This window comes from Pelodiscus sinensis, chromosome 3, assembly GCF_052426305.1.
Source record: "Pelodiscus sinensis isolate ZL-2025 chromosome 3, ASM5242630v1, whole genome shotgun sequence".
NCBI lineage: Eukaryota > Metazoa > Chordata > Testudines > Trionychidae > Pelodiscus > Pelodiscus sinensis.
Window position 1 is genome coordinate 20,395,850 of NC_143054.1, and position 26,974 is coordinate 20,422,823.

Consider the following 26,974-nt stretch of genomic DNA (forward strand, 5'->3'; position numbering starts at 1 on the left):
GGTAATTCAACCATTGCCATGCCTACTCTACAATTAGTTTGTATGCAATCATTTCATTGGTTGTACCAGGGAAACTGCACAGATTGTGGATTATTTGGCCCAACTACCCTATAAGTGTGACAGCATGTCTTTCTGATACTTATATTTTACTGATATAAGGACAAAGAATGTAACAAGTCAATATCTAGTAGCCACAGTGAATGTTTTTGCTATTAACTGTTTAATAATAGTGTTTAATAATTACAATAAGAGTACATCAGGCTGGGGAATGATTCCTTGTTTCGCCTCTATTGTTTTATGTAAACAGTTTTGAATGAAAAGCCTCCTAACCAGTATTTAATCCAATGGAATTAGAAAAGCAACACATTCAGAAAGCTGTAATCACACACAAAAAATTACTGCATCTCTATATTAACTCAGAAGTTTGGCACTGGCACTATCAGCAGAAATACACTGCAACAGGGTTAGAGGGGGAAGTCTAGTGGGAATTTCCCTCCTCCAGAAGTTCTGTGGCAAGCTCAGACCTACCAACCAGCATAGGCAGATGCTGAGAGGGACAAAGTAATCCCAGGATTATAGCTGGTGCCTGGAAAAACCCTAAGCCATGGTTCTCTTTAGGACCCTTAAAGAGCCTCATCATGCAGGGTGGGATAAGCCTCCTCTCTCTGAGCTAGTCAGGGAAAGTTCAGGGAAGATGGACAGCATAAAATCTGCCTCTTCCCTCCTGAAAGCAGACACTCACGTAAACAGAGGACTGCTTGCTGGTGAATCTTTCTCAGACCAAGGAGACCGACCTGATCTGCCTCTGAACTGTGGAGCATAGGGAAAACCACACTCCATCAGAAATGGTGGAGGAGAAAAGGATGTTTTCCTGTGGAAGGATTCTGTCAGCTGGGAGACGCTGGCTTGCAGCTGTAGCCTGATACAGTAATTCCTCATTTAACACGTGCCTGCTTTACACGTTTTTGCGATAGCATGATTTTTTGGGGGGAACGTTTTTTGAATTACACGACTGTTCCCAGAATAACACAATTTCCCCAGCCGGCCCGTTGCCGGCGGCTGCGCAGGGCTTCCCCTGCCTCCGTGCACAGCGGCGGAGGGTTCGCTGCTCGCTGCGCCGTTCCCCGGAAGACCCGTCACAGAGGCATACTCCCAACCCAATCCCTCTCCCCTCTCCTCCCCTTCCGTTCCCCAGAGCCAAACACCTCCCCTCCCTGCTGTAACCCAGTCCCCTTTCTTCCCCAACCTTATGTCCCAGTCCCAACAGACACCACTGCTTGAAATGCAACTCCCACCTTTTCCATTATTTTCAATGGGAAAATTGACCCCGCAATAACACGTTTTCACTTAACACGATAATTTTCTGAAACGTATCTATAGTGTTAAATGAGGAATTACTGTTCAGGGATAATGGTACATCCAGGCTTGAGGACGGGGTGGGAACAAGGAAAGCAGTTGCCTCAGGGCTTGGCGATTCAAATGGTCCTGGGGCTCCAGGCTGCTGCTACTGCTACAGTGGCAGCAGCTGAAGCCCTGGGCCCTTTCAATCACCGCTAGAGCATGGTACCTTGCTCTATGCATGGCTCCTATGGTTGAGGGGGCAGCATGTGGAAAATGCTGAGGGTGGCTGCCCCATCCCTGCCCCCTCTGCCCAAGACCTCATCCCTTCCCGGGGCATAGAGCTGCTGCTCCCCATCTTTTTCTCCCTCCCGGGGGCCCACAGAAGCCATTGCTCCCAGGTCACATCACTAGTGATAAGGCCTTATTGACTTTATTGAGTATGAACCCTTCAAGTATGCATTCCTCTTACAGTTTGCCAGGATGGAAATATACATGATGCACTCTGGAGTCTGAGGAATGGAGAGGAGTGCAGCATGTGCGTGGAAGGGAGAATATATCCCCAGAAAACACAGAAAGAATCTTCCATTGGCCCATATCTATCTACCAGATGTTTTCATGCCATTTTCTTTCAGCCTACTCAAAGTAGTTATGCTGTTTCCCCTATGAAAACGCTATGTTGCACATATATCTCAAAAAATATGGTCTTCAGTATTGGAATAAATAAAGAGTAGTAGCCACCAGTGCAGTACAGTGAGTGTTAAATCATTTCAGGTTTTCAGCTGTCGGGGCAACTTCCAGGAGCAGCTGGAGATGCAAAGTGACTCTCTGTAAGCACTTGGGATGGTGTTTGTAACGAACTAAAGGGAAGTAAATGATGATACCACTGAGAATGAATAAGACGACATAGAGAAACTCGATCTGGGGTTGGTCGATGATTGGCGCCAGCACCAGGTACACAGACGCAATCAGCACAATTATTGGTATAATAATCGGAACCTGTGAAAGCAAAACGTCTCTGTAAGAAACCAAACATACCCTGGGCCTGACCCTGTGAAGTTCTGAATGCCCTCACCTCCCACTGCACAGCACCTTCCAGGAGGCACTCAGCACCTTGTAAACCTGGGCCTTTATTCACAGACTCTTCAGCCAGCCATTAAACCTGTGTGCACGTGAGCTAGGTACACTGAGGTTTACAAACACAGAACCACAAATCATATAATGGTGTAATTTAAAAAGGGATAGAGAATAAGACAGAGAATACCTTATTGCCTCTATATAAAACCATGGCACGCCCACATCTTGAATATTGCATACAGCAGGCCTGGGCAAAATATGGCTTACGGGCCAGATCCAGCCCACCAAGCTACCAGACTCGGCCTGTGGAGGTATCAGGGAGCCCCAATAGGCTCCTCTGCTTGCCCAGCAGCCCCATGCACTGTGCAGAAACATGGCTGCAGGGCTGCATTTCTGGTTTAAAACTGGAGGGGAGGGGGGAAGTTTCAGGTGCCACCTCATCCCCAGCACAATCCTATTGTCCAGTTTCTGGCCAGAAACTGGCCAATGGGAGCTGCTTGTTGGAATAACAGGCAGCCAAGAAGAACCACGCGCCCTCTCCTCAGCTCAGTTATTCACTGAAACACATGGCCAGGCAAGCAGGCAGTCTGGGAAACATTTTAAGCTCTGCAGGCAGGCGGGCTGGTTTGGCAGCTGACAGGTAAGTCTCTTGGCCACAGCCTGCTTCTGGCACCCCAGCTCTTTCTGCCCACTCAAAATACCCAAACTCTCTGTCCCCCTCTTACACTCCTACCCGCTCCCTTATCTGGCACCCTAACCTCTTGCCCCAGATCACAATGCCCTCCTATGCTAGGTCACATCCCAAACCTCTGCACTCCAGTCCCCTGCCCTAGGTCACAACCGCCTCCTTCATCTAAACTTCCTCCCAGACTCCAGTCTCCCTCCTGCATCCCAATCCCTTACCCAAGCTCCCTTCTGCACCCATCCCAGACCCTGAATCTCTTCCATTAATATCATGGAAGAGTGCAGTCTTTGACCACTTTCCAAAATCTTGGAGTGGCCCCCCCGTCAAAAATTATTGCTCAACCCTGGCATACAGATATGGGCGCCTCAACTCAAAAACGATATATTGGTATTGGAAAGGGTTCAGAAAAGGGCAACAAAAATTATTAGAGGTTTGGAACAGGTCCCATATGAAGAGAGATTAAAAAGACTGGGACTTTTCAGCTTAGAAAAGAATAGACTAAGGGGGGAATATGAGAGAAGTCTATAAAATCATGACTAGTGTGGAAAAAGTGAATAAGGAAAAGTTATTTTCTTGTTCCCATAATACAAGACTGAGCGGTCACCAAATGAAATTAATAGGTAGCAGGTTTAAAACAATCAAAAAGAAGTTTTTCTTCACACAGCGCACAGTCAACCTGTTGAACTCCTTGCCAGAGGATGTTGTAAGGACCAGGACCTTAACAGAGTTCAAAAAAGAGTTAGATAGATTCACGAAGGTTAAGTCCATCAGTGGCTATTAGCCAGGATGGATAGGAATGGTGTCCCTAGCCTGTTCGGAAACAGATGACAGGAGAGGGATCATGTGATGATTGCCTGTTGTGTTCACTCCCTCTGGGGCATCTGGCACTGGCCACTGTTGGCAGACAGGATACTGGGCTAGATGGACCTTTGGTCTGATCCAGTATGGCCATTCTTAGGTGTCTGACTGATCACTTGTGCTTGCAGATGGGAGGGTTTGCATGTGTAACATGGACAGACTCCTGTAGTCAGCAGGCAGGACCAAACCCAGGACATCTGAAACTTAGTGTATGAGCCTCTGCTGTGTGAGCTAAAAGCCATGGGCTTTTTAGCTAAGTCTGAGGCAGACTCATTCATCTCTAGAAGGTCTAGGGTGCTACCACAAGGGAGACATAGCATTACACCAAGCAGGCATGGCTTTCACATGCATTGATTGGTGGATGCCTAAGTAGTCTATTCTGTAATCTTGGCCTTAAGACTATAGTAAAACTTAAATGTAAATTACATTTAAATTAAATATTTCACCAAATACCTGTAAAAAACCAAGAGGGAATAATCTTGCCATGACAGGGAGATGGGCTAGATGTCCCAGTTGTTCTTTTCCATCTTGAATGTCTGTGATTCCCTTCTGAAAGTAGGGTATCAAACTGCCCAAGGCAATGGTGGCTAATACAGAGATCATGGAGCAGACCCGCCTCCACCAATCTTCCCAGCCTTCCTCTCAGCTACACTGCTCTGCCTGCTCAACGCAGCTCCAGCCCTTCTGGCAAAACTCAAATAAAAACTCTAGTTTTATTTTAGGTGTGAAGATGTTTCTCTTGCAGATATTGCTGTGTCACGAGGACAGATCCTTCTATGGCCACTGCCATGTTAGGGGGTTGCAAGAGTTAATGACGTGAGCTGCTACAGTTTGATCTAAGGAGCCATACTATCAAGCTAAAAATTCAAACAGGCCCATTACCTCTGTGGCCTAATACCAGGGAGGCACGTAAATCATGCTGAACAGGCTGCTGCACTTCTACTGTTTCACTCCTCTTTATCCAATAACATGGAGTTCGCTGTCCTAGTTTCAGGACAGATCCACAGGTGAAAGGTGCCTTATTGGGACATTTCCATCACTCCGTCAGGGCAGGGCTGTGCTCTACCATACCGTCACTAATGCTTTGCCAGGTCTAGCTTTAAATAGTAAATTTGTTCCACACCTCATGAGAACCCCACTGGGGTCCAAGATGCACACATTGCTCCCATACCAAAGAAAACGTGAGGGCTTGTGACTGGCACCTAGTTTGTGTTCATCTTTCAGTGAACCCCTCTGTGCCTAGGAACTCCCATTTCTTGAAGAGTTCCCCGCCTAACAGAAGAAACCACGCTTCATCTCATCTTCCCTGGAGCTGCACAGTCTGTCATGGCACTGGAGTGAGGCACTGGTGTCTCCAAACCAAGCCCCTCATGGAGTCCATGAGAGAAATTGTGTTTGGGAGCCAGTACCCTAGGAAGCAAACCTGTGCCCCCAGGTATGGCAAAATGACTCAGGAGATCCTTTTAGAGCACTCCTTTCCCTAGATCCTCTTCTCATAGGCTTACCTGCAGGAGAGGGTAATTTGTCCTAGGAATAGCCGGAAGTAGCTTTTGAGATCAGAATCTGATTGTATTTCCCTCTCCCATCCTTAAGAAGAAGCACTGTCTGAGAGTCAGGCCTGAAGATAACCCTTCACAGGTGGGAAGGGCAGTGTGTCTCCACAGTGCACTAATGCACAACCCCGTCACAATCAGAAGGGAATAAAGAGAATAGTTTGTAAAGTCTGTCAAGGGTGCAACATCATTCTCCCTTCCATGGACAAAAAAAAAAAAAAAAAAGATTTTTAAGTTTCACCTTATATGATCTTGGCAGTTCCGGTTTCTTAATCTTTAAGTACAGGAGGCCAGCGATATTTGTGCCATAGAAAAGCCAAGCTGTAAAACTGTACAGAAAAAAGTTACAAGCATTGAGTTCAGGAATTAGATATGACTATAGCAACTGTATCAGTCTCTTTAAGTATCAGTATCTTTAAGAAAGTGCACAAAAAAGACAGGAATCAAGAGAGACTCTTTTAATTGTCCTAAATCCAAAACTTCTCAACATGCACTCCATTTTCCTTACCTGCAGTGATCAAAACTTTAAATTGGGGAAATTATAATTAGCTATTGAAAGACTTATCAAGTTTGTGGTGGATTCACCATTAGAAATTTTTAAATCAAGATTAGATGCTTGTCTACAAGATATATTCTAGTTCAAACAGGAATTAATTCTAGGAAATCCTAAAGCCTAAGGCGTGTCATATTAGATTATCACAATGGCTCCTTGTAATCTACGAAAACAGTAAGTATGGATCCATTTGTAAAATACTATGAATCACAACAGCATTCACATCACAGATTTGCTAGTCAGACACATTCCCTTCTCTTCGCCTCCTCCTGACAGTTGTTAGTGAAAATGACAACCTGAGCTAATAAAGGCAGCAGATAGAGAGAAGGTATTAAAAATGCTAAAAACAGGATTTGGGGAGGACAAGGGGAAATGGAAGTGTTAAACATACCTGAAGAAGTTTACTATGCTGCTGAAGTTTCCTGGTATTATCATTATTAAAGACATGGCTGATGTAAATATCAGAGCAGGAGAAGGTGTGAGGCATCTCACATGAACCATGGATAGTATATCTGGCTGAAAGTCAAAGTACAAGATAACATACAGACATCCGGACAGGACCCAATTCTGAAGTGCATATCCATGCTCCCATGGGCTGCAGTGAGAGCTATGCTGAAACAAGAGTTCAGCCGTAGGCCCTTAATCAGCACCTAAGCGCTGTAATTAAAAAGTAGTTCCACTTTGAGGGGAGTAAATATGGAACTCCTCAAGGTTATTTTTACTGTGGCTCAGTGACTTCATACCAGATTTGCTCAGGCTGCAAACAGAAGATAGGATTTTCTGTCAGTCTATCTGATACCTGAAAGCCACCTCAGATTTGTTCTGGATCACTGATCACCATTAATAATAAAGATTCTGAAAGCAGCTTTTGCCTTCCTACATGTAGCCAGCCCCATTGTTCTACAGCTCTGCCTTGAGGGCTTGCCTACACTATCGAGAAGATTGATGCTGCCATGGTCGATTTTCTGGGATTCGAATTAGCGGGGCTAGTGAAAACTAGAATTAGTGGGTCTAGTGAGGGCTTTCCCCATCAGCACTGGTAGTTCTGCTCCTCATGAGGAGTAAGGGATGTCGATCCCCTGCTGTGTGGATGACACAAAAACTCAATTTAAGTTACTTCGACTCCAGCTACGTAATTAACATAGCTGGAGTTGCATATCTTAAGTCGAATTTCCCCTTTAGTGTAAACCAAACCTCAGTTGCTTTTCAGTGGGACTTTACTTAAGTGGAACCATTTGTGGAACTAAGTCTCTGGAAGTAAAAGACTGATACAATCAACCCACAAACAAATTCTGATTTGTTACAAAATATGGGGTATCTTGCTAACCTGTTCCATTACTTAGTTCTGAAAGGGAGGGTTTACAGAGAGCACTTTGTCGCAAGCTTGAAATGACTTTCTGATGCTCAATGATAATATTACCTTATTTCCTGAAAAACTGGATAACTGCGTACATTCTAAACTATCAGTTAATGCTCATTCTCAGGTCTTTCAGATCCCAAAGTGCCCAGATCATCATACACAGCCTAGAACTTTCTGGCTATGTCTAGACTGCCCCCTCTTGTGCAAAAAAATATGCAAATGAGGTGAAGCGTGGACTATCGCCGTGCCTCATTTGCATAATTAATGAGGCTCCATTTTTGGGCACAAGGCTTTTTTTCTTCCTCTTTTTTTCAGGAAGAACGGCTCTTGCGCAAGAGGGGATTTTTGCACGAAACAGAGCTTCATTAATTATGCAAATGAGGCGTGGCAATATTCATATTCATATTTTTCTGTGCAAGAGGGGGAAGTCTAGACATAGCCTTCATGTATGCATGACATCACCTTTCATTTCTAAAACAAGCCATGCAGCGTATAACCCCCTGAGCTGTCAGTGTGTTTGGGCCCAGGCATTTAAACACACCAAAGAGTTCACAGGGGATGCAGAGTCTTCAGCTGACGCACGTGGATGGAGAAATGAGAGACAGCAAGAGTTATAATAAGGAGGTGCTAGAAGGAACACAGATTGATTCCCTGCTGAGTGCAGAGAAAGAGCTCCACCTCTTCCCCTTTGTGTAGGGATCAGCGCTCCCTCACAGCTCCCCTATGCCCCATCCTGTTTCAATTTACTGCGGCCACTGAGAGAGAGATCCTTAAGAGAGAAGGATTCTGAGGTGTTGTCTGCACTAACCATTTTTGATAGTCCACACCCTCCATTGAGCTAGAACATGTGCAGCTTGAGCTCTAGCAATGGTGTGAGCACAAATGTAGCCCCTGTCCAGACCTTTCCACTGCAGTAGATGACATAGGAGTAAAAAAAAAAAAAAAAGAAAAAGCCCACACCTAGTCTACACTAGGGATGTAAACGGGTAACCTTACTCGGTGACGCTTCCTGGTAACCCAGCCAGAGCACACTGTTAATAGTTGTATACAATTTTACCAATTTTACATCCGTAGTCTACACAAGTGTTCTCCTCTCTTCTGGCCACTCAGAGCTACACCTTCCTACATGCGGGCAAACCCTAATGGGGGAAATTATGAACAACTTATTATTCTACATCCCCTCCCTGATGCTGCAGCAGGGCCAGCAGCAACTGAAGTCAGTCAACGGAGTTTTCTAAAATCCTGCTGCAAAAGGGGAATAGGAGCTAATACGTGTGGGGTGTTTGTTTTTTCAAAAACAAAAAAAAAGAACAGTCGTGGGGTCTGGGAATCAAACAATGAGGAGGTATTTAAATATCAGGAAATGATTCAGACAAACTTTTTTTCCTTTTTGCTTCACATGCCACCATTATGGGGAGAGTAGCACAAACCGAAATAGACACTTTCCAGTCCCTTACCATATGACCTTCCCTTGAAGCAACATAGCACACACGGCCTCCACTGAAAAACGTTCCATTCGCTGACCCAAATGAAGATAGTGCAACGGACAATGAGATCACCCAGACCCAGCTGCCCAGGACTTTGTTCCTAAGTGACAGGGAAATAAAACAGCAAAAGCAAATGGTTTTCGACATGACAGAGGGAGATAATCAGTCTCACTCCCTTAATTCATCTTTAACTAGTTGTGCAATGCTATGGCCAGCAGAGGCAGTCATCCTGGCCAACTGGAAGAATGCCCTTCGTGTTTTCTTGAGAAGAGGACTGAATCCTGGATTGCATTCATTCAAGGAATGCAGTGTGACTGTCACCCCCTGGGCCTATGTTTGCTTTCATTTAAGTCAATAGCAAAAGTCCTATTGATTTTAATAAGAGTATGACTGGTGCCTCTTGTTTAAGAGACAGGAGAAAAATCCTGGGAAGAATGCTGCCATGAAACCTAAGCGTTGTTGTTGGGTTTGTTTTTTTAAAGTATTATTATTTTTAAAAAGCAACATCCTTCTCAAGCATGCATTAAAAGCCTACTTCTTTAAGTACATGTATGTATTTCTCAACACCTCAGCATCAGTTAGGGTACATCTAAACCAGTGTTTCCCAATTTTATTGGGCCACAGAACCCTTTAAAATAAAAACGCCATGGGAAACTGTTCGACCAAAAAAAAGGGGGGGGGGAACTGTCAGGCAAAAAAACAAAACGCAGCATTAAGACCGTGGTGGCCAGCGGCCCCTTGAAAATGGCGCCCAGCTCGGTCGCTCCTAAGACTGGCTCTGGGTGGGGGGGGGGAAGGAGAGGGAGGAAGTGATCAGGTTCTCACGGAACCCTTACTTTCACTATTTGGGGAACACTGATCTAGACAGCAGGTGCTATTTCGGGACACATCCAGTATCCTGAAATAGTGTTTTCCACGTCTTAGCAGAATGCTTGTTACTTCAAAATTTAATCAAAATAACGGACTTGCAATTCTGACATCCTAGTAAACCTCATTCCATGAGGACGAAGGGATTTGTCAATATAGGCTATCTCGAAATAAGCTTGAAATTTGTGTATGCATTACCCAGGGAAGGTTGCTAGACACAGGGAACCTGATTTTCCTTCTCACTGGGCATGACTGCATCAGTCAATAGAGTTACACTCGTTTAAAATCAGCAAGAGGATAGTAAGAATGATAAAAACTTGAGGCAGGCTGCATCCAGTTTAGTGTTACCCTAACAAATCAAACCTAAGTTTGCAGACATCTCTAGAGGCAGATGCTGGGATGATATCCTCTTGTTCCTCCCTACAAACTGGCTTTTAATACAAAACTAAATTCTGACTTTGGGGATAATGGTGAAATTAACAATAGTAAAAGTGCAACAATAAGATCAGCCTCTTAAAGAAATTGCCATTTGTGTGCATCTAATAGGACCAAAATCCCAGCTCCAAATCTCCACAGACTTCAGGGGGATTAGACTAGCTGACTATTGCAGTACCTTCTATCTCTAGGGCCAGATCTACGCTAGCAAATACTCCTCTGTTGGCTTCACTTTCTCCTCATAACGGCAAGAGTACCAGATGCTGGCGGGAGCATCTTCTGAGTTTGATTTAGTGAGTCTTAACTAGACTCGCTAAATCGAACTCTGAAAGATCGATCACAGCAGCAGCGATCTTCCTTTTAGAGTAGACAAGGCCTGATTCTATGTTTGAAATCTCAATCTAAATGTTGTGTCTTGAACCCATCTATATAGCTCTAAAGAAAAAGGGAGAGGGAAAACAAAGCATGGGGAGGAAGGAAACATGGCAGCACTTAACGGCAAAATGGACTGGGAGCCACTAGATTTAGATTATAATTTAGCCTTGCTAAGGTTCAACCACACTATTTCAGTCTTCTCAATTCCAGGTGTTCAAACAGTGTGGGTTAGGTCCCTTCCAAAATACAAGATGGGCATAAAAATCACAATTAAAAAAATTAAAAGATAGAAGGGTAATTGCCTTCTGTTTTTTGAGCCTTTAAGGTTCATGATTTCAAGCTTTTCTCTGACTCTAGAAGGGCTCCTCCTTTAAGAAAAAAAGAGTTTTGTGTAATCACATGTCTCCAGCAGGTGGAGTTTTCAGAAAAAAATCCCTCCAAATAGCACAAGACTTGCACTAAAATCTCACAAGAGTTGGCAACACCGTGTTGTACCTACGAAATTGGCAGCTGTACTTTTGGGGCCCTGAAAATTAACTGCAGGTGCAAATCTGAGTAGCTTTTTCAAGGTGCAACCCTTCAGAGTTGCACTTGCTGCCAAACTAGTGACTCAAAAGAAATGCTGATGCAGCTTTGTGGATTCAAATTATGCCCCAAAAGAAGCCATGCTTCTGATATTTTAGCCCTAATTGTCTCAGGATGACAAGAGTTCAGGAGCTCCACTTTTTACCTCTCTGTCCTGTGGTCTGGCCGCTAGACAATGCCTCTCTTTCTAACAGCTTTTTTTACTTTAATTAGCAATTATTGCATACGACTCCCAGAGCTGTTGCACTGCTGCTAGAACCTTCACTCGTGCTCCATAATCATCTTGCCCTGCCCAATTCCTGTTAACATGGGTTTCTCCCTTGGACGTGCACTTCATATACACTGACCCGCCTCCTGATTGCTGAGGAACATGTTTCTTCCAAGGCTGCGCTCTCAGGGGTGAAAAGGTTAATCAGGCAGGAGAAGGAGGGAGGTTACAAAACAGAAAGCTCACAAATAACTTGTTAATCAGGAATGACAGAGGAGGAAGTGCAGAGAAAGTTCAAGCCCCTATAAGTTAATGGGGTTTTGTAACTGGTCTGAGCAGAACACTGGTCCTTCGCACTCCTGTTTTCAATTACATTCAGGGTTATTAACAACAATGCAATAAGAGCATAAATGAGATCTTAAAACCTGAGCTGTTGTCTCATTCCCACTGAAAACAAAGGACCTTTTGTATTTTTGGTAAGAGTAGCGGTTGCCTCAGTGTTTGTTGCCAAAATTTGTCCTCCTAGCTCATGAAGTAAATTCTCTGTAATTTGAAGTCTTTAAATTAGTGTGGGATGGCTTTCAAAAAGATGTGCTTTATCTTACCCAGAAGCCATGGGCCTGATACAAAACTTGTTGGTGAAATTCTATACGGCCTGGGCATGCAGGGTGGGGTGCATGAGGGAATAAAGTCCTGGTTTTTTTAATAAATACTAGCATTGCCCATCCCATTGTGATGGTAGGTGTACACGTGGCCTCCTCCCTCCCCGCTGCTCCCGGGACTGGCTCAGGCCACGTGGCTGCCTCCTTTCTCGCTGCTCTGAGACCAGGAAGGCTGGAGCCACGTGGAGTCCTCCGTCCCTGCTGCTCCTGGGGGTGGGGGTTAGGGCCATGTGTCCTCTTCCCCGCCCCACTGCTCTGGGGATGCTGGGCCGGCATGTGCTCTTCCCCTCCGCGTGGCGTGGGAGGGTGTGCGCGCGGTTGGCGTGCTGCTCCTCCTCCTCTCTCATGGTGGGGGGACAGGGCCTCAGAGGAGGGGAGGGCTGTAGGTGGGGTTGGGGGCCTGCCTCCGCCTAGAATCTTCTCAAGTCTTCTCAAATGTTCTCTGTGACAGATGGCGTGACAGACACCTCTCCTTTTATAATAGTATCGATTTGTGTTCCTCAGGGTATCTGTTTAATATTAATCTGCCTGACTGCAAGGAGTTCAGTTTAAGGAAGTTGTAAGAAGGGGTACGAACAGGAAATGAAATACTGTAGTGCCAAAGATAAAGCATTATCATAGAAAATGCCAAGGGTGCTTGAGGAAACATTGGAGAAGATGTAACAGTTACCCCCTGTTACCCACTGGCTAGAAATGCCTGCTTTTCCCAAGGCAAAGCCTGGGATCAAAGAAAGATACTAAATCCTGGAAAAGAGACAGGGGGTGAGCAAGTTGGAGAAGGTTTCCAGGGAATGTCAGGGTATGTCTAGACTGCACCCCTCTGCGATAGATCAGCCTCTAGACTGCCGCTTTTCTCCAACAAAGCTCCGTATGTGAAAAAAGCGGTGGACATTTTTATGCTAATGAAGCATGGGATATTTAAATCCCCACTTCATTAGCAATTTCGCCCAGCCTAATCTGCATCCCTCTGCTGACAGAGGGGTGCAGTCTAAACATAACCTCAGTGACTACTGAAAAGGACACACATAGAAAAAGACACAGAAGCTGCAGCAAGCAGGCCACCTGCTCCTTCTGGCCTGAGAAGGAAGTAACTGAGAGATTGTAATGAACCGTTAGGGATAGCTTCAGAGGGGTAAACCGAGTTTTCTGTAACAGAAAAAACTTAAAAAACAACTAATAGTCTCGTAGCACTTTATAGACTAACAAAACATGTAGGCTGTGTCTAGACTAGCAAGTTTTTCCGCAAAATCATCTGCTTTTGCGGAAAAACTTGCCAGCTGTCTATACTGGCCACTTGAATTTCTGCAAAAGCACTGATCTCATGTACGATTGTCAGTGCTTTTGAGGAAATACTATGCTGCTCCCGTTCGGGCAAAAGTCTTTTTCCGAAAGACTTTTGCGCAAAAGGGCCAGTATAGACAGCAGAGATTTCTTTTCCGCAAAAAAGCCCCGATCGCGAAAATGGCGATCGGGGCTTTTTTGCGGAAAAGCGCATCTAGATTGGCCACGGACGCTTTTCCGCAAAAAGTGCTTCCTGCCAAAAAAAGCATCCTGCCAATCTAGACGCGCTTTTCCAGAAATGCTTTTAACAGAAAACTTTTCCATTAAAAGCATTTCCGGAAAATCATGCCAGTGTAGATGTAGACGTAGATGGTATCATGAGCTTTCGTGGGCACAGCCCACTTCTTCAGATGACTGGAGACTCCGGTCATCTGAAGAAGTTCGGTGTGCTCACGAAAGCTCATGATACCATCTACATGTTTTGTTAGTCCGTTAGGTAAAGGTAAGGGGAAACATTTTTATGTACATTGTTCATGCTCTGGGTATTTGCAGTTGCTCAGTATGGAGTTAGATCAAAAGAGGGCTTGTAAGGGGGACTTAGCTGGAAAGGAAGAAGAATGGCCTGGATAGCGTACATCCCAAAACATTCAAACACAGTAGCCAGGTTAAAAGCTATGGAGGGGCAATTCTTCTGCCCCAACCTGGTGACCAGTGTTCCCTGTAAGATGTGTGCTCGTGCAGCCATTTAGAAGAGATTCAAATGCCCAACCAGCTGATTAGCAGAGCACTCACAGCAAGGTTTTTTGTTTCTACTGGTGGGTGCACGTGCACACATGCTTTGGTGCACATGAAATTATTCCACACATGGCTGGAAAAAAATCTGAACGTGAATGGAAAAGATTAGAGAGAACATTGCTGGTGACATAGATCGTGTCTACGCTACAGGGACTACAGTGTCATGCATACAGCACAGTAGTTAGGCCAGCATAATGTAATGTAGACATAGTCTATGCGTGTAGGTTGAGAGAAGGGTTTTTTCTGTTGCCGGAGGAACACATTGCCCTAGCAATGGCAAATGGGTCAATGGAAGCATTCTTCTATCAGTTTTGCTGCATCTATGCCAACAGTTAGGTTGACATAGCTACATTGCTCACAGGGGTGGATTTTTCACACTCCTGTGCACCAAAGCTATGTTGAGCTACATTTCAAGTCTAGATCATGTCTAAGCAGCTTTGCCAAGGTTCGGAACCTGGAGATCAAAAGACACTGATCAGTTACAAGATCTATCCTGAAGAAAGGTGGGGGGCATTGTCAGCTGCTGAAGGCAGACCCAGCTTGAGAGTCAGTGTCTGTAGCAACTGGGCTGTAGCTTAGCTCCGTCTCCAAGTGTATGTCTGCTCTACAGGACAAAGTTGAATAAAGCTACGCAACTTCAGTTGGGGTAATTGCATAGATGAAGTTGAAGAAGCTTAATTCGATTTTTGGTGCTGGCTACACTGCAGGAAGTCTAAGGAAGAACACTCTTATTTTGACTGCCCCTTACTCCTTATAAAATGAGGGTTACCAGCATCGACAGCCTCTCTCGGTTCAAATAGGCTACCTTAACTAGATTGCTAATTTGGACCCTTGAAGATTGACAGTGATAGCGTCAATTTTCCTCTGCAGTGTAGACATACCCGAAGTGAAAGCTCAATCAGGCTGTGTCTAGACTACATGCCTCTGTTGGCAGAGGCATGTAGATTAGACAGATCAGCAAAGGCAAATGAAGCCGCGATTTAAATGATCGCGGCTTCATTTATTTTACATGGCTGCCGCGCTGAGCCGACAAACAGCTGATCAGCTGTTTGTCGGCTCGCGCGCTAGTCTGGACGTTCCCCCTGTTGACATCAAAGCCCTTTGTCAGCAGCCCCGTTATTCCTCGTGGGATGAGGTTTACCGGGGCTGCCGACAAAGGGCTTTGATGTCGACAGGGGGAACGTCCAGACTAGTGCGCGAGCTGACAAACAGCTGATCAGCTGTTTGTCGGCTCAGCGCGGCAGCCATGTAAATGTAAATGAAGTCGCGATCATTTAAATCGCGGCTTCATTTGCCTTTGCTGAACAAACAAATCTACATGCCTCTGCCGACAGAGGCATGTATTTTAGACGTACCCTCAGATCATGGCAAGCTGGGGATTTGGGGGAAATGCCAAGAGTAGATAAGCGGTAGGAGGATAGTTTTCTTTGTTGTCTGAAATTCATTTCTCTGCATGCTGAGAGCCTGCAGGCAAATTAATCACACTTTTTTTTCAAGAAGCTGCTTCTGTGAACTGCACACTATTAATATCCAAAGCAGGGCTGCTGGGTGGGGAAGGAGAAGGGGCAGCTGCCCAGTCTGAATGTCTGGATTGTGAGGTTGCATTCCCAGGCCTATTACTTGAAAGGGGAGAGCTAAAGGGACTCGAAAAGGGTCTCAGAAGGCACAATTTACCCAAGGCCTGAGCCAGAGGTCAGATTATAGCAGACTAACCCTTTCTGGCCTTAAAAATCAATGTACTGCATAGGTACCCACAGGGAAAAAATAGTGGGTGTGAGGCACCCACCAGTGGCAAGCTTCTCCCTCCCCTTTCACCTCCATGCCTCTTGTGCATTGGCAGCTCCACTGACCAACTCCTCCCCTGCCCTCCCAGAACTTCTGGAGCACCATGAATCAGCTGATGCACCGTGTTCTAGTTCCTAGAGCAGTGGTCACCAGCCAGTAGGTCAGGATCTACTGGTAGATTTTGGAGCCTCTGACAGGTGATCCTGACTGGTGTGGCCAGGAAGCTATCAAGCGCTGGCACTTCAGTTACCCCTCCACATACTGTCATGCTGCTCCTGCCCTCTGTGCAGAGGGATAGGGGGAAAACGGGGGAAGGGGACGGGGAGGGGGAGGAAGGGGCTTGTGCAGTGGGGGAGGGGAAAAATAGGGGAAGGGGTGGGAGAGGAAGGGGCTTGTGTGGAGGGGAGGGGGAAAATATGGGAATAGGTGGAAGAGGAAGGGGCTTGTGTGGAAGGGGAAGGGGAAATAGGGGATAGGATGGGAAAGGAAGGGGCTTGTGTGGAGTGGGAGGGGCAGAGGGAAGAAAGGGGAAGGCACCAAGGGATAGCGTGGAGAAGAGACAAATGCCAGGGGGCCAAGTGTAGACAATGAGGAAAAGGGCAGGAGGGGAGGTGTCAGTGGGAGGGGGTACAGGGTGATGCTGGGAGAGGAGCGGGGAAGGGCATTGGGGGCTAAAAGAGGGAGGGGAAGGTGCTGGGAGGAGGCTTGAAAGAAGGGATGGGCATGAGAAAGGTGGGGATGGAGCAAGTCATGTGTGAGGGCACAGAGGGGCATGAGGGGAATGGGGACAATGAGTGGTGAGGGGGTGGGCATCAGGGAAAAAGAGGGCAAAGAGGGCAGGGGCAGATAGGGAAGGGGGAGGCACCAGGAGAGTGCAGGGCTAAGGGAAGGTGCAGGTACCAGGGGATTCTGGTGGTGAAGCAGAAGAGCAGACACCTGCAGAGGAGGGACCAGCACCAGAGGAGAGAGGCAGGGCAGGTGTATAGAGGAAGGTGTTAGAAAAGGGGATGAGGAGGGGTAGCTCACGTGATCAGAGTGGGACTACTAGAAGAGTGAGCACAGAGGGCATAGAAGGGGGAGGGGGACAGGTCACAGGAGGGCTGAGGGCAGTGAGAAAGGCAGGAGTCAGATCAGCAGAGGAGGGTGAGGAGTTGGGGGACAGCCGGCACCAGGGGGAGCTGATGGAGCAAGGGGAGGAGACATGGCAGCAGAGAGAAAAGGTAAAGGTTTATAAAATATTTATTAATAACTTGGGTGCCACAGTGGCACATCCAAACAAGCCACATGAACTCAGTACTGGTGCACAACACAAAATTCATTCTGCTCATGGGAGGAATCTCTTAGGCTATGTCTACACTGGCGGCTTCTTGCGCAAGAACATCTTGCACAAGAACACATCCACACTGCCATGTGCAAGCTGTGCTTTTGCGCAAGAGCATCCATGGCAGTGTGGACGCTCTCTTGCACAAGAAAGCTCCGATGGTCATTTTAGCCATAGGGGTTTCTTGCGCAAGAAATCCCTGTCGAGCATCCACACTGCCCTCTTGCGCAAGAGAGCTTACACCTGTTAGAAAAGAACGTAGCTCTTGCACAAGACACCCTCTCTTACCACGCCATTCTGTAAGTTTCCTTGTGCAAGAGTAGGCGTGCAGTGTGGATACTCTGTGGGTTCTTGCGCAAGAATGGCTGTACTTGCACAAGAAGCCACGAGTGTAGACATAGCCTTAGAGGGAACACTTCCCCCAGCCTCTCTGCCCCTTAGTTAATGTCACACACATTGGGTTAATGAAATTGCAGGATATTTGTATGAAGGATCTTTGGTGGGGGCCAAATTAATCCCTGTTGGCAGGAGGGTGGTGGGAAAAGTCCTTTGAGAGGGGTGACATGACACCTTTTACTTCTGGTCATGTGTCCATCTTGCCCTGAGCGTGTTACCTCCAGAGGCCTGGTTAACGGGGGTCAGGGAGCGTGGTTAATGGGAGTCAGGGGCATGGTTAACGGGGGTCAGAGGGTGTGACTAATGGGGCACCACAAAAAATTATACAAACCTGCTGCCCCTGCCGGCATCCCACGGAGCAGTCTCTGTCCGTGGTGAGCCTGGGCCTGCCGTGGAGAGAGGCTGCTCTGCAGCAGCCTCCTCTGCTCCCTCCCACCCCTGTGCTGCTGCCTCTGATAGCTCTTAAAAGCTGACTCCCTATGCGTATTGGCTCCCTCCTGACCCCCAACCTGCTCATGGGTGGGTCTGATAGAGAGGCAGCAGCATGAGGGGGAGGCGGCTCTACATGAGCTAATACGTGTGGGGAGCTGATTTGAAAGCTGTCTCACTGTGTGTATGGACTCCCGCCTGCCCCTCTATCAGACCCACCCATGAGCAGCAGCGCAATGGGGAGCAGGCAGCTCTGCAGGATCCGGTGCACTTGGGGAGCTGTCTTAAAATCCAGTTCCCCACAGGCACTAGCTCCCACCTGCCCTCCGCTCTTTGCGGCCTCTGTATCAGAGGCTGCCAAGGTGCGGGGGAGGATGCATGTAGTCGACAGGATTCACTGATAATTGTGTAGTTGACTACAATGTTGACATCCTTATTTTACACATGGGGAAACAGGGGAAGCAGGCTGCCCAAGGTCACTCGGCAGGCCAGTGGCCAGGCTGGGAGTAGCACTTGGGTCTCCTGAATGCCAGCCTGGTGCCCTCGCTGAAGGCAGGAGTGGCAGTATTAACACCTGTGTAGCTCACCCCCAGCTGATGGCCACCGCTCCTGAAGACAGAAGTTCAGCTGGAGTCAGGGCTGCAAAGTAGCTCACGTTTACCAGCAAATACAGGCACGTCACCAAAGGGATGGCAATCATCACTGCTCTCGGCAGGTTCACCTGGGGAAGAGATCAAAGGGTGAGCTCAGGGCTCCCACGCAGCGATGCTTCTTGCTGATGGCCAGCTTGCCCTGGACTTGAAATTGTCTTGACACTCAGGGTATGTCTAGACTACATGGCTCCGTCGACGGAGCCATAGAGATGAGTTTACTAGACATAGGAAAATGAAGCGGCGATTTAAATAATTGCCGCTTCATTTAAATCAAAATGGCCGCCGTGCTGTGCCGATCAGCTGTTTGGCAGCACAGCGGGGCAGACTGGATGCGCCATGGTTGACAAGGGAAGCCGTTGTCGACCGCTCAGGTAAACCTCATTTCACGAGGCATACCGGAGCGGTCGACAAAGGTTCCCTTTTCGACCACGGCGCATCCAGACTGCCCCGCTGTGCCGCCAAACAGCTGATCGGCACAGCGCGGCGGCCATTTTGATGTAAATGAAGCGGCGATTATTTAAATTGCCGCTTCATTTTCCTATGTCTAGTAAACTCATTTACATGGCTCCATCGACAGAGCCATGTAGTCTCGACATACCCTATACGTACAGCCAAACCTTTGGTAGAGTGAGAGTGGACATGGTCAGAGGGGCATTCTTGTGCCATTACCCCTAGGCTGTGTCCAGACTCCATGCCTCCGTCGACGGAGGCATGTAGATTAGCCAGATCGGAAGAGGGAAATGAAGCCGCGATTAAAATAATCGCGGCTTCATTTAAATTTAAATGGCTGCCCCGATCTGCCGATCAGCTGTTTGTCGGCAGATCGGGAGAGTCTGGACGCGATGCCCCGACAAAGAAGCCTTTCTTCATCGACACAGGTAAGCCTCGTGAAACCAGGTTTACCTGTGTCGATGAAGAAAGGCTTCTTTGTCGGGGCATCGCATCCAGACTCTCCCGATCTGCCGACAAACAGCTGATCGGCAGATCGGGGCAGCCATTTAAATTTAAATGAAGCCGCGATTATTTTAATCGCGGCTTCATTTCCCTCTTCCGATCTGGCTAATCTACATGCCTCCGTCGACGGAGGCATGGAGTCTGGACACAGCCCTACTGTCCACAGGTGAAGCCCTGAAGCACATTTCTGAACGACAATCTAGTGTGTGAAAACTAACACACAGCGAGGATGTGCGGCAGTAAATGGATGATTTTATTGAATCCCCATGAATCACTGTAAAACATTTAGCAGACGCTCTAACAGTCCTTATACCCCGGTGCGGCTGAGCATTTATTGGCCAGCACTCAGAACAGTGGCAGAGCCTGGACCAAGCTGGCTGAAGGGAAAGGGATGTGGGTTCTGAAAGGCCTGGATGGAAAAAGAACAATTTAATGACACGTAGGGTTGCTTCAAGGCCGAAATCCCCCCCTTTTCCCCCTTTCCCACTTCCTGCCCTTTGTGAATGGGTGCGGCATGGAGGGTGAGGGCACATGGTGGCTTGCGTATGAGTAGGGAAGGGAACGGGAACCATTTGTTGGTCCAAGGAAAATCAGAGCTGTGTGCTGAGTGGTCTGTTCTCCCTGTGACCACTGCAAGTGTTTATTATTATTCCCAGTCCTCACTGTGTGGCCTCTCTTCTGAGTCATTCTGCAGAAGCAAAGAGAAATGGGAGTGGGCAACACAACCTCTCTGGCAACTCCAAAGACACACTGCTGTGTCCTTTAGCAGTGGAGAGGTGTTAATCCAAAAGGGCAGTGGTGGAAGGGCACTTTGGTAGTTCCCCTGTCCCTTTCAGGGCTGCTCACTGAATGCAGGGGCTTCACTTTCTGGGGTGGTGGGGGTGGGATGAGTGCAGAGGTGCATGTGGAACACCAACAGGTTGAATCGAACATGGGGCCTCTGGAGCTTTGTGCATGAGTCTCTGCTGAGTCTATAGCGCAAACTTATTCTCTCTGTAAGTGGTCTCAGTGCCAAGAGGTAGGACAGTGTACCACACCCAGATGGTGTGCGTGTTACACATGTATATTTTATGTAGTTCTTTGCTCCTTTATCACAGGAAGGAAACTCTGTCCAATAGCTAATCAGTTTCCTCTCAGATTGCCACCCAGTCCTGAGGGCATAATTCAGCAAACATTTGGTGTGGCAGAAATTGAAGATGGCTCCCTGGGTTTAACAGCAGGCCAAATGGACATGGTCCAGGTTCATAGCTCACCAAACTCCTCCACCCAGCACTAGAGGGGTCACCCTCATTAGAAACATCTCTCTTCACGTGCTTGGCAACCATTCATCTCTCCATTCTTCCAAACTGTATTGGAGACATGGAACAGGTCCATGAAGATGTGGTTCTGCTACTGCTCTCAGGACAAATGATTGTCTGGCACAGCATTGGACAGTGGACGGAAACAGTGCAGAGCGCTGTTGCGAGGTAAAGATGGCTGACCCAAAGGAGGATGGGGCAAGAAACTAAGGTGTGGGTTCTGGTTCTGGTTCTGGCTGAGGGGATTCTGGACTGAACCTGGGACAGAGGACAGAAGTGCAGGAGAGGATGTGGGGTGTGGGCTCTGGGCGGGAGTTTGGGTGCAGGAAAGGGCTCAAGATTGTGGAAGGGGGTTCAGGATGCTGGCTCCTGGAGGCAGGCTCTAGTCAGGCAGCACGTACCACAGGTGGGGGTGCAGTGGGACTAAAGCAGGTTCCCTGCCTGCCTTGGCACCACACCACTCCCAGAAGCAGCCAGCACAGCCCTCTGGGCAGGCAGTGCTTACCTCAGGTGGCTCCAGATCATTGTGCTGTTCCCGGAAGTGGCCTTGACAGAGCCAGAAGATTCCAAGTCATGAACGCTAGGCCAATGCCCTCGCCGCTAGACTCTCTAGCTCCACGAATGTTTTCATAAAATGTCTCTTACGTATTGGTTAGTATCTGAGGGTTGAGTTATGACTGAATAATGATTTTTCAAGGGAGCCATCTGTTTAACCACAATTCCTTAAGATTACACGCTATCATTTCCCACCCGAAAGCACTCCTTGCCTAATGGAGGAAAACATTATAATTATGTTCTCAAGTGAATGATTAAACCATTCATTTCCAAAGTCATATTGCACTTTAATCCATTGCATGGTTCTCGATCATTTTAACGTTAGCTTATTTGCTGCCAGTCCTGAAGATCACCTGGTTTTTTGTATCATCTCATGAACACTGCACTGAAATTGATGAAAGATCAGAGTGGATTGCTGAACATTGAAGGTGTTGAAGGTTTAAATCACATTTAGGCAGTGGTTCTCAAACTTTCTGGCCCATGACCCACTCCACTTGATACAAACCTTTCCACGAACCACCAGCCAACCACCCAGGATGACAAAATGGGTGGAGGAGGGGATGGTGGTGTAGGGTCTGGGCAAGAAGTAGGGTGCAAGGAGACCCACCAATGTGGGGGGCAAAAGAAATTGCCCTGGGGCTCAGCCATCCAAAAGGGCCTGGAGCTCCTCTGAACTGCTGCAAGAGTGCCACAGTGCCAATCTGCATGGCTTTGAGGGCTGGAGGGGGCCAGCACTGTGGTCCAGGCAGCAGTAAGGACTAACTGCCCTTGGCCCCACCTCTTCCAGGGGTGTGGAGACCCCCACCTTGCTTCGAGACCCACAGTGACTGTTGTCCCCACTGGGTAAAGGAGCAGGCTGGGGATGGGGGGGTCTGGGTGTAAGAGCAGGCTGGGGATGGCGTGTCTAACCAGGAGGGAGGGTGCAGGAGCAAGGGGGGATGCAGTAGCAGGGTGGTGGTGCGAGGTCTCAGCAGGGTGTGTGTGTGAGGGGCACGGAGGTGTGGGGTTTGGGCATGATAGGGGATGCTTACCTGGACTCGTGCCCCTCGCTGCTCTCAGGCACTGCATCCCGGGCACTGCCTTTCACTGCTTTCATTGGCCATGATTCTGGCCAATGGAATCTGTGGGGAAGCTGCAGGTAGCAGCTGGGGAAGGGGAAATGGCAACACATGGACTCCACTTGCTCCCTCTATGAACTGGACCCAGCCCATGTGGCTCATGGTTCTCCACCCCACCCTGCAGCAGGAAACCAGGGCTGGGGCACCAGCCTGGCGGGGCTGCGGGGCTGAAGCGCCATCGCGGGCTCCTGGCTGCAGGGGAGCAGGTTGAGCCTCAAGCCACAGCCCATTTGCAAGGCGCTTGCGGACCACTCGCATGTGACAATTAGTGCCACTGCCCTACAGATTTTGTGGATATGAATACGTGTCCATTGCCAGGATTTTGGGTCTGTATTATATATCAAGTAAGATTAGGTCACTGCCTTCTGGCCTTACTAGCTATGAATGATCAAATAATAAACACAAGGTAGATATCACAAGTGGAGATCACCTGACCAAAATCCTTCCTGTTCCTATCTGTACTGTGGCTCAAGGTGCTGTATTTCCGTACATTGTCACTCTCCATCCTAGACTGAGGTGTCTGCTTTTCAGTGTTTAAAATTCTTTGGGAAGGAAAGTTGTGCAAGGTAAGATATTAATTGCCATTTAGATTAATATTGAATGGTGCTCCTTCTACTAGATCCGTAAATTTGTTTTGTGATCCATTGGTCTGAGATATGCTCCATAGACTTTAGCATTCATGTGGCTCTATTTAACCATAGATTGGTCACTATTTTAATCCCGAAATTGTGGAGAGAGATTAAGGGAAGTTAAATGATTTGCCCAAAATCACAGAACAAGGCAGGAACAGAGCCCAGCTTGCTTGGCTCCATGCTTTAACCACAAGACAATACTGACCCTCTCGTTAGCAAAATAAAATCAAGGGTGCTATTTGCAAAATTAAGTAAATAAGGACATGTTATTTACTCACAGCAAAAGAATGAAGGGGTCATCAAGTGAAATTAATAGGCAGCAGGTTTAAAACAAAGAAAGGGAAGTATTTCTTCATACAACACACAGTAAATCTGTGAAACTCTTTGTCAGAGGATGTTGTGAAGGCCAAAACTATAACAGCATTCAAAAAAGAACTAGATAAATTCATAGAGGATAGGTCCATCAATGGCTATTAGCCAGATTGGGCAGAGATGGAGTCTCTAACCTGATTGTCAGAAGCTGGGAATGGGTGACGGGATGGATCACTTAATGATTCCCTGTTCTGTTCATTCTCTCTAGGGCACCTGGCATTGGCCCCTGCTGGAAGACAGGATACTGGGCTAAATGGACCTTTGGTCTGACCCATATAGCCGTTCTTTTGTTCTTATGTAAAATTAAACGAAGAAGTAAAGTCAGTTAAATTCACTCACTTCAGGCTTCCTCAGTTCCTCCGTCACAAAATTCAGGTTGTTCCACCCATCATAGGACCACAGTCCCTGATAAAAGGCCATTCCAACTGGCCCAACGCCTGTAGTTGTGTCTTGAAAGGCATCCTGGAAACTCTGAGTTTGTCCATTGATGAGCAACACTATCCCGCCGATCACGATGACCAGCAATACTAAGAGTTTGGCCGCTGTAAATATGTTCATAATAGCTGTGGCCAGCCTCACATTGAGACAATTAATGATGGTTAAAAGCAGAACACAGCTGGCGGCTGTACACTTGACCACTACCGGGGGGCTTGAACATCCTTGGTAAAATGGAGCAACAGCATATTCGGCAAAACTTAAAGAAACACCTGCCACACTGGCAGGCCTTACTACAATGACAGAAGTGTATGCAAAAAGAAAAGCAGGAAGAGAGCCAAAATTCCTTAAAATATAAATATAGTCCCCCCCTGACTCTTTAATTAAGGTCCCAAGTTCAGCATAAGACAGGGCTCCAAACATGACTAGCAGACCACAAACAGCCCAGATGAGGAGACTACCTGCAGGGCTACCCATATAGTACAGCACCCACTCTGGAGACATAAAGATCCCAGACCCTATCATAGTGCCTGCAATTAACGACACAGCGCTAATCAGTCCAACTTCTCGCTTCAGCTGTAATGTCCTGGTCTCTTCACTTGGATCTGCAGCCAAAGTAGAAGAATCCATCCTCTTCCTTTTCCTCATAATGGAGCTGTTAGTATGTGCTGCTTCGGAGAAGGAGTAAAATAGCAGAACTGAATGTTTCAAATCAGGACTGTCTCAGTCTGTAAGGTCACAGTTAATAATTACAGTAGTTAAGTAAGTTACTTCAATGTTACTGTTCTGCCATTTATAGACTGTCATGAGATATATGAACTCTTTTTGTTGCCTTACTTTCCCTTTATTACCATCTCATCATGTTGTAATAACGCAATGCTGTTATTCACCATGCTGGCGCCGATGCTGAGCTCCTTTTACTCCCATTGCAGGTGATGGGGACTCATCTGTACTCAGCATCCCACAGGAGAGGCTCAGCACCTTGCAGCATTGTGTAATCCTGATGAGTTTTCAGATTTGCATCTTATATGTCCGTGTAAATCCAAAGCTGCAGATAAGCTAAATTCCCATACCAATATGCACTTTATTCTCCAAGTCCAGGGCTGCCAATGGGGCGAGAGAGGAGGCAAAGTGGGCCTGGAGCTTCAAAGAGGTGCAAAGCTCCCAGCTTCTGCCACTGCTATTACAGAGTTTGAATTGCCGCTGGAACACATACTGTGTGCATGGCTCTGAGGGCTGGGGGGTAGGGTTTCCAGATGGTTTCAACAAAAATACCGGACACACTTGACATTACACCGCAATCTACATTACATCGGATTTAGAAAATACCAGACATTTATATTTTCTTAATTTGTTTCCCAAACAGAAAGCTCAAATACTGGACTCTCCAGTTCAAAACCGGACACCTGGCAACCCTACTGGGGGTGGGGGTTGCACTTATGGCTGACTGCTCTCTGCCCCACTCCTTCTACCCTCAGCCCCACCTCTTCCAGTAGCACAGAGCCTGCCTCCTCCCACCCCCCGCAACATCTTGCCCCGGGACCCATGGTGGCTGTCAATCCCGCTGTCTATGACTGATTAAAGTCACTATTCAAACAATTTTGAAAACTGGAACTGTAGCCCCTGCATGCTGCTGGAGTTCTTGCCTCGGTTTTTCCATTCCATGTAAAGGAGCTGTTTAACAGGTCCTTCCCCCAAAAAGGCTGGTTATTGCACCTTGTTTGTGTTACCCACACACCTAGTGGGTGTGGTTCATTCACTGTCCCACATAGTGGCACTTAGACCACTTACAGTGAGAGACAAAAAAGAGTGAGCGCTACAGCCTCAGCTGAGAGCCAGCTGGCTTTATAGCTCAAGCTGTAGAGGCTCCTATAGTAAGCTCCAGAGGTCTCAGTGGTTACATTTGGACAAGCACTGCTTTTGGTTTCTAAATCAAAGACCGTGCAAGGGTCAAAACCAATCCCTAGACACAGTGCCCACAATTAAGGGCAGAGTCTGGCTCCACTTGAGTGGTTTTATAAGATCGAGGGAGAAAGTTTGTGAGCAGCTGTCTCCTCCCTAGGCCCTTCTGAGGGTACCAGCTAGGGTGTGTCTAGACTACAGAGTTTTGTCGACAAAAGTGGACTTTTGTCGACAAAACTATGCCTGCGTCCACACTACCGCTGAGTTCTGTCGACATAACGTCGACAGAACTCAGCAGTTTTGTCGACGTATGTAAACCTCATTTTACGAGGAATAACACCTTCTGTCGACAGAGTTTCTGTCGTCAGAAGGTGTTATTGAATGGAAACTGTCCTTTGCGTCCAGACTACCATGTTGACAAAAGCAGCTTGCTTTGTCGACAGAACTCAATGTAGTCTGGACGCGCTTTGTCGACAGAAGTTTTGTCGACAGTATCTGTCGACAAAACTTCTGTCGACAGAAGCCTGTAGTCTAGACGTACCCCTAGTGTCCCCATTCCATGTGGCAATCTTACATAGGGCATCGCAGCTGCTGCTCTTGCCTATGTTCCTCTTGCATCCTGGGACCATTCTGCTTGCACCGACTGCTGCTTTGTTCCCAGGAGAGGTAAATTGTGCAGCATTTTCTCCACTTGAAGGGAAATTATAAAGGACAAGCAAGGACTAGTTTGGCTTATAAATTATTAAATTTGTAATCTTATTTATTTCAACATCTATAATAGATAAAAAAGGCTTTGATACAAGACTTAATATATGGTACCAAGGGGAATAAATTTAGCAAGCGCCCCACAGCAAAGAATAACAGGAAAAAACAACCTTCCCAGAATCTTACCCACTTATACACACAAAGAAAACCAAACTCCACCTACTCACAAGTGTTACAGAGCTGGCTGAAATTTTCCCACCACTTAATGATGGTTAAAAGCAGGATACAGCTGTTGGCTGT

General features: G+C 47.1%; 1 protein-coding gene across 1 annotated transcript; it reads right to left on the reverse strand.

The window, feature by feature from the left end:
* Positions 1 to 1,240: 1,240 nt before the first annotated feature.
* On the reverse strand, positions 1,241 to 24,715 carry LOC102445630 (b(0,+)-type amino acid transporter 1-like). The gene is made up of 6 exons (XM_006137603.3): positions 23,972 to 24,715; positions 18,638 to 18,771; positions 8,882 to 9,011; positions 6,456 to 6,580; positions 5,753 to 5,840; positions 1,241 to 2,337 (listed from the first exon to the last, which is right to left on the reverse strand). The coding sequence occupies exons 1-6, from the start codon at positions 24,713 to 24,715 to the stop codon at positions 2,104 to 2,106; spliced, it is 1,455 nt and encodes a 484-aa protein (XP_006137665.3). The 3' UTR covers positions 1,241 to 2,103.
* Between the last annotated feature and the right edge of the window lie 2,259 nt (positions 24,716 to 26,974).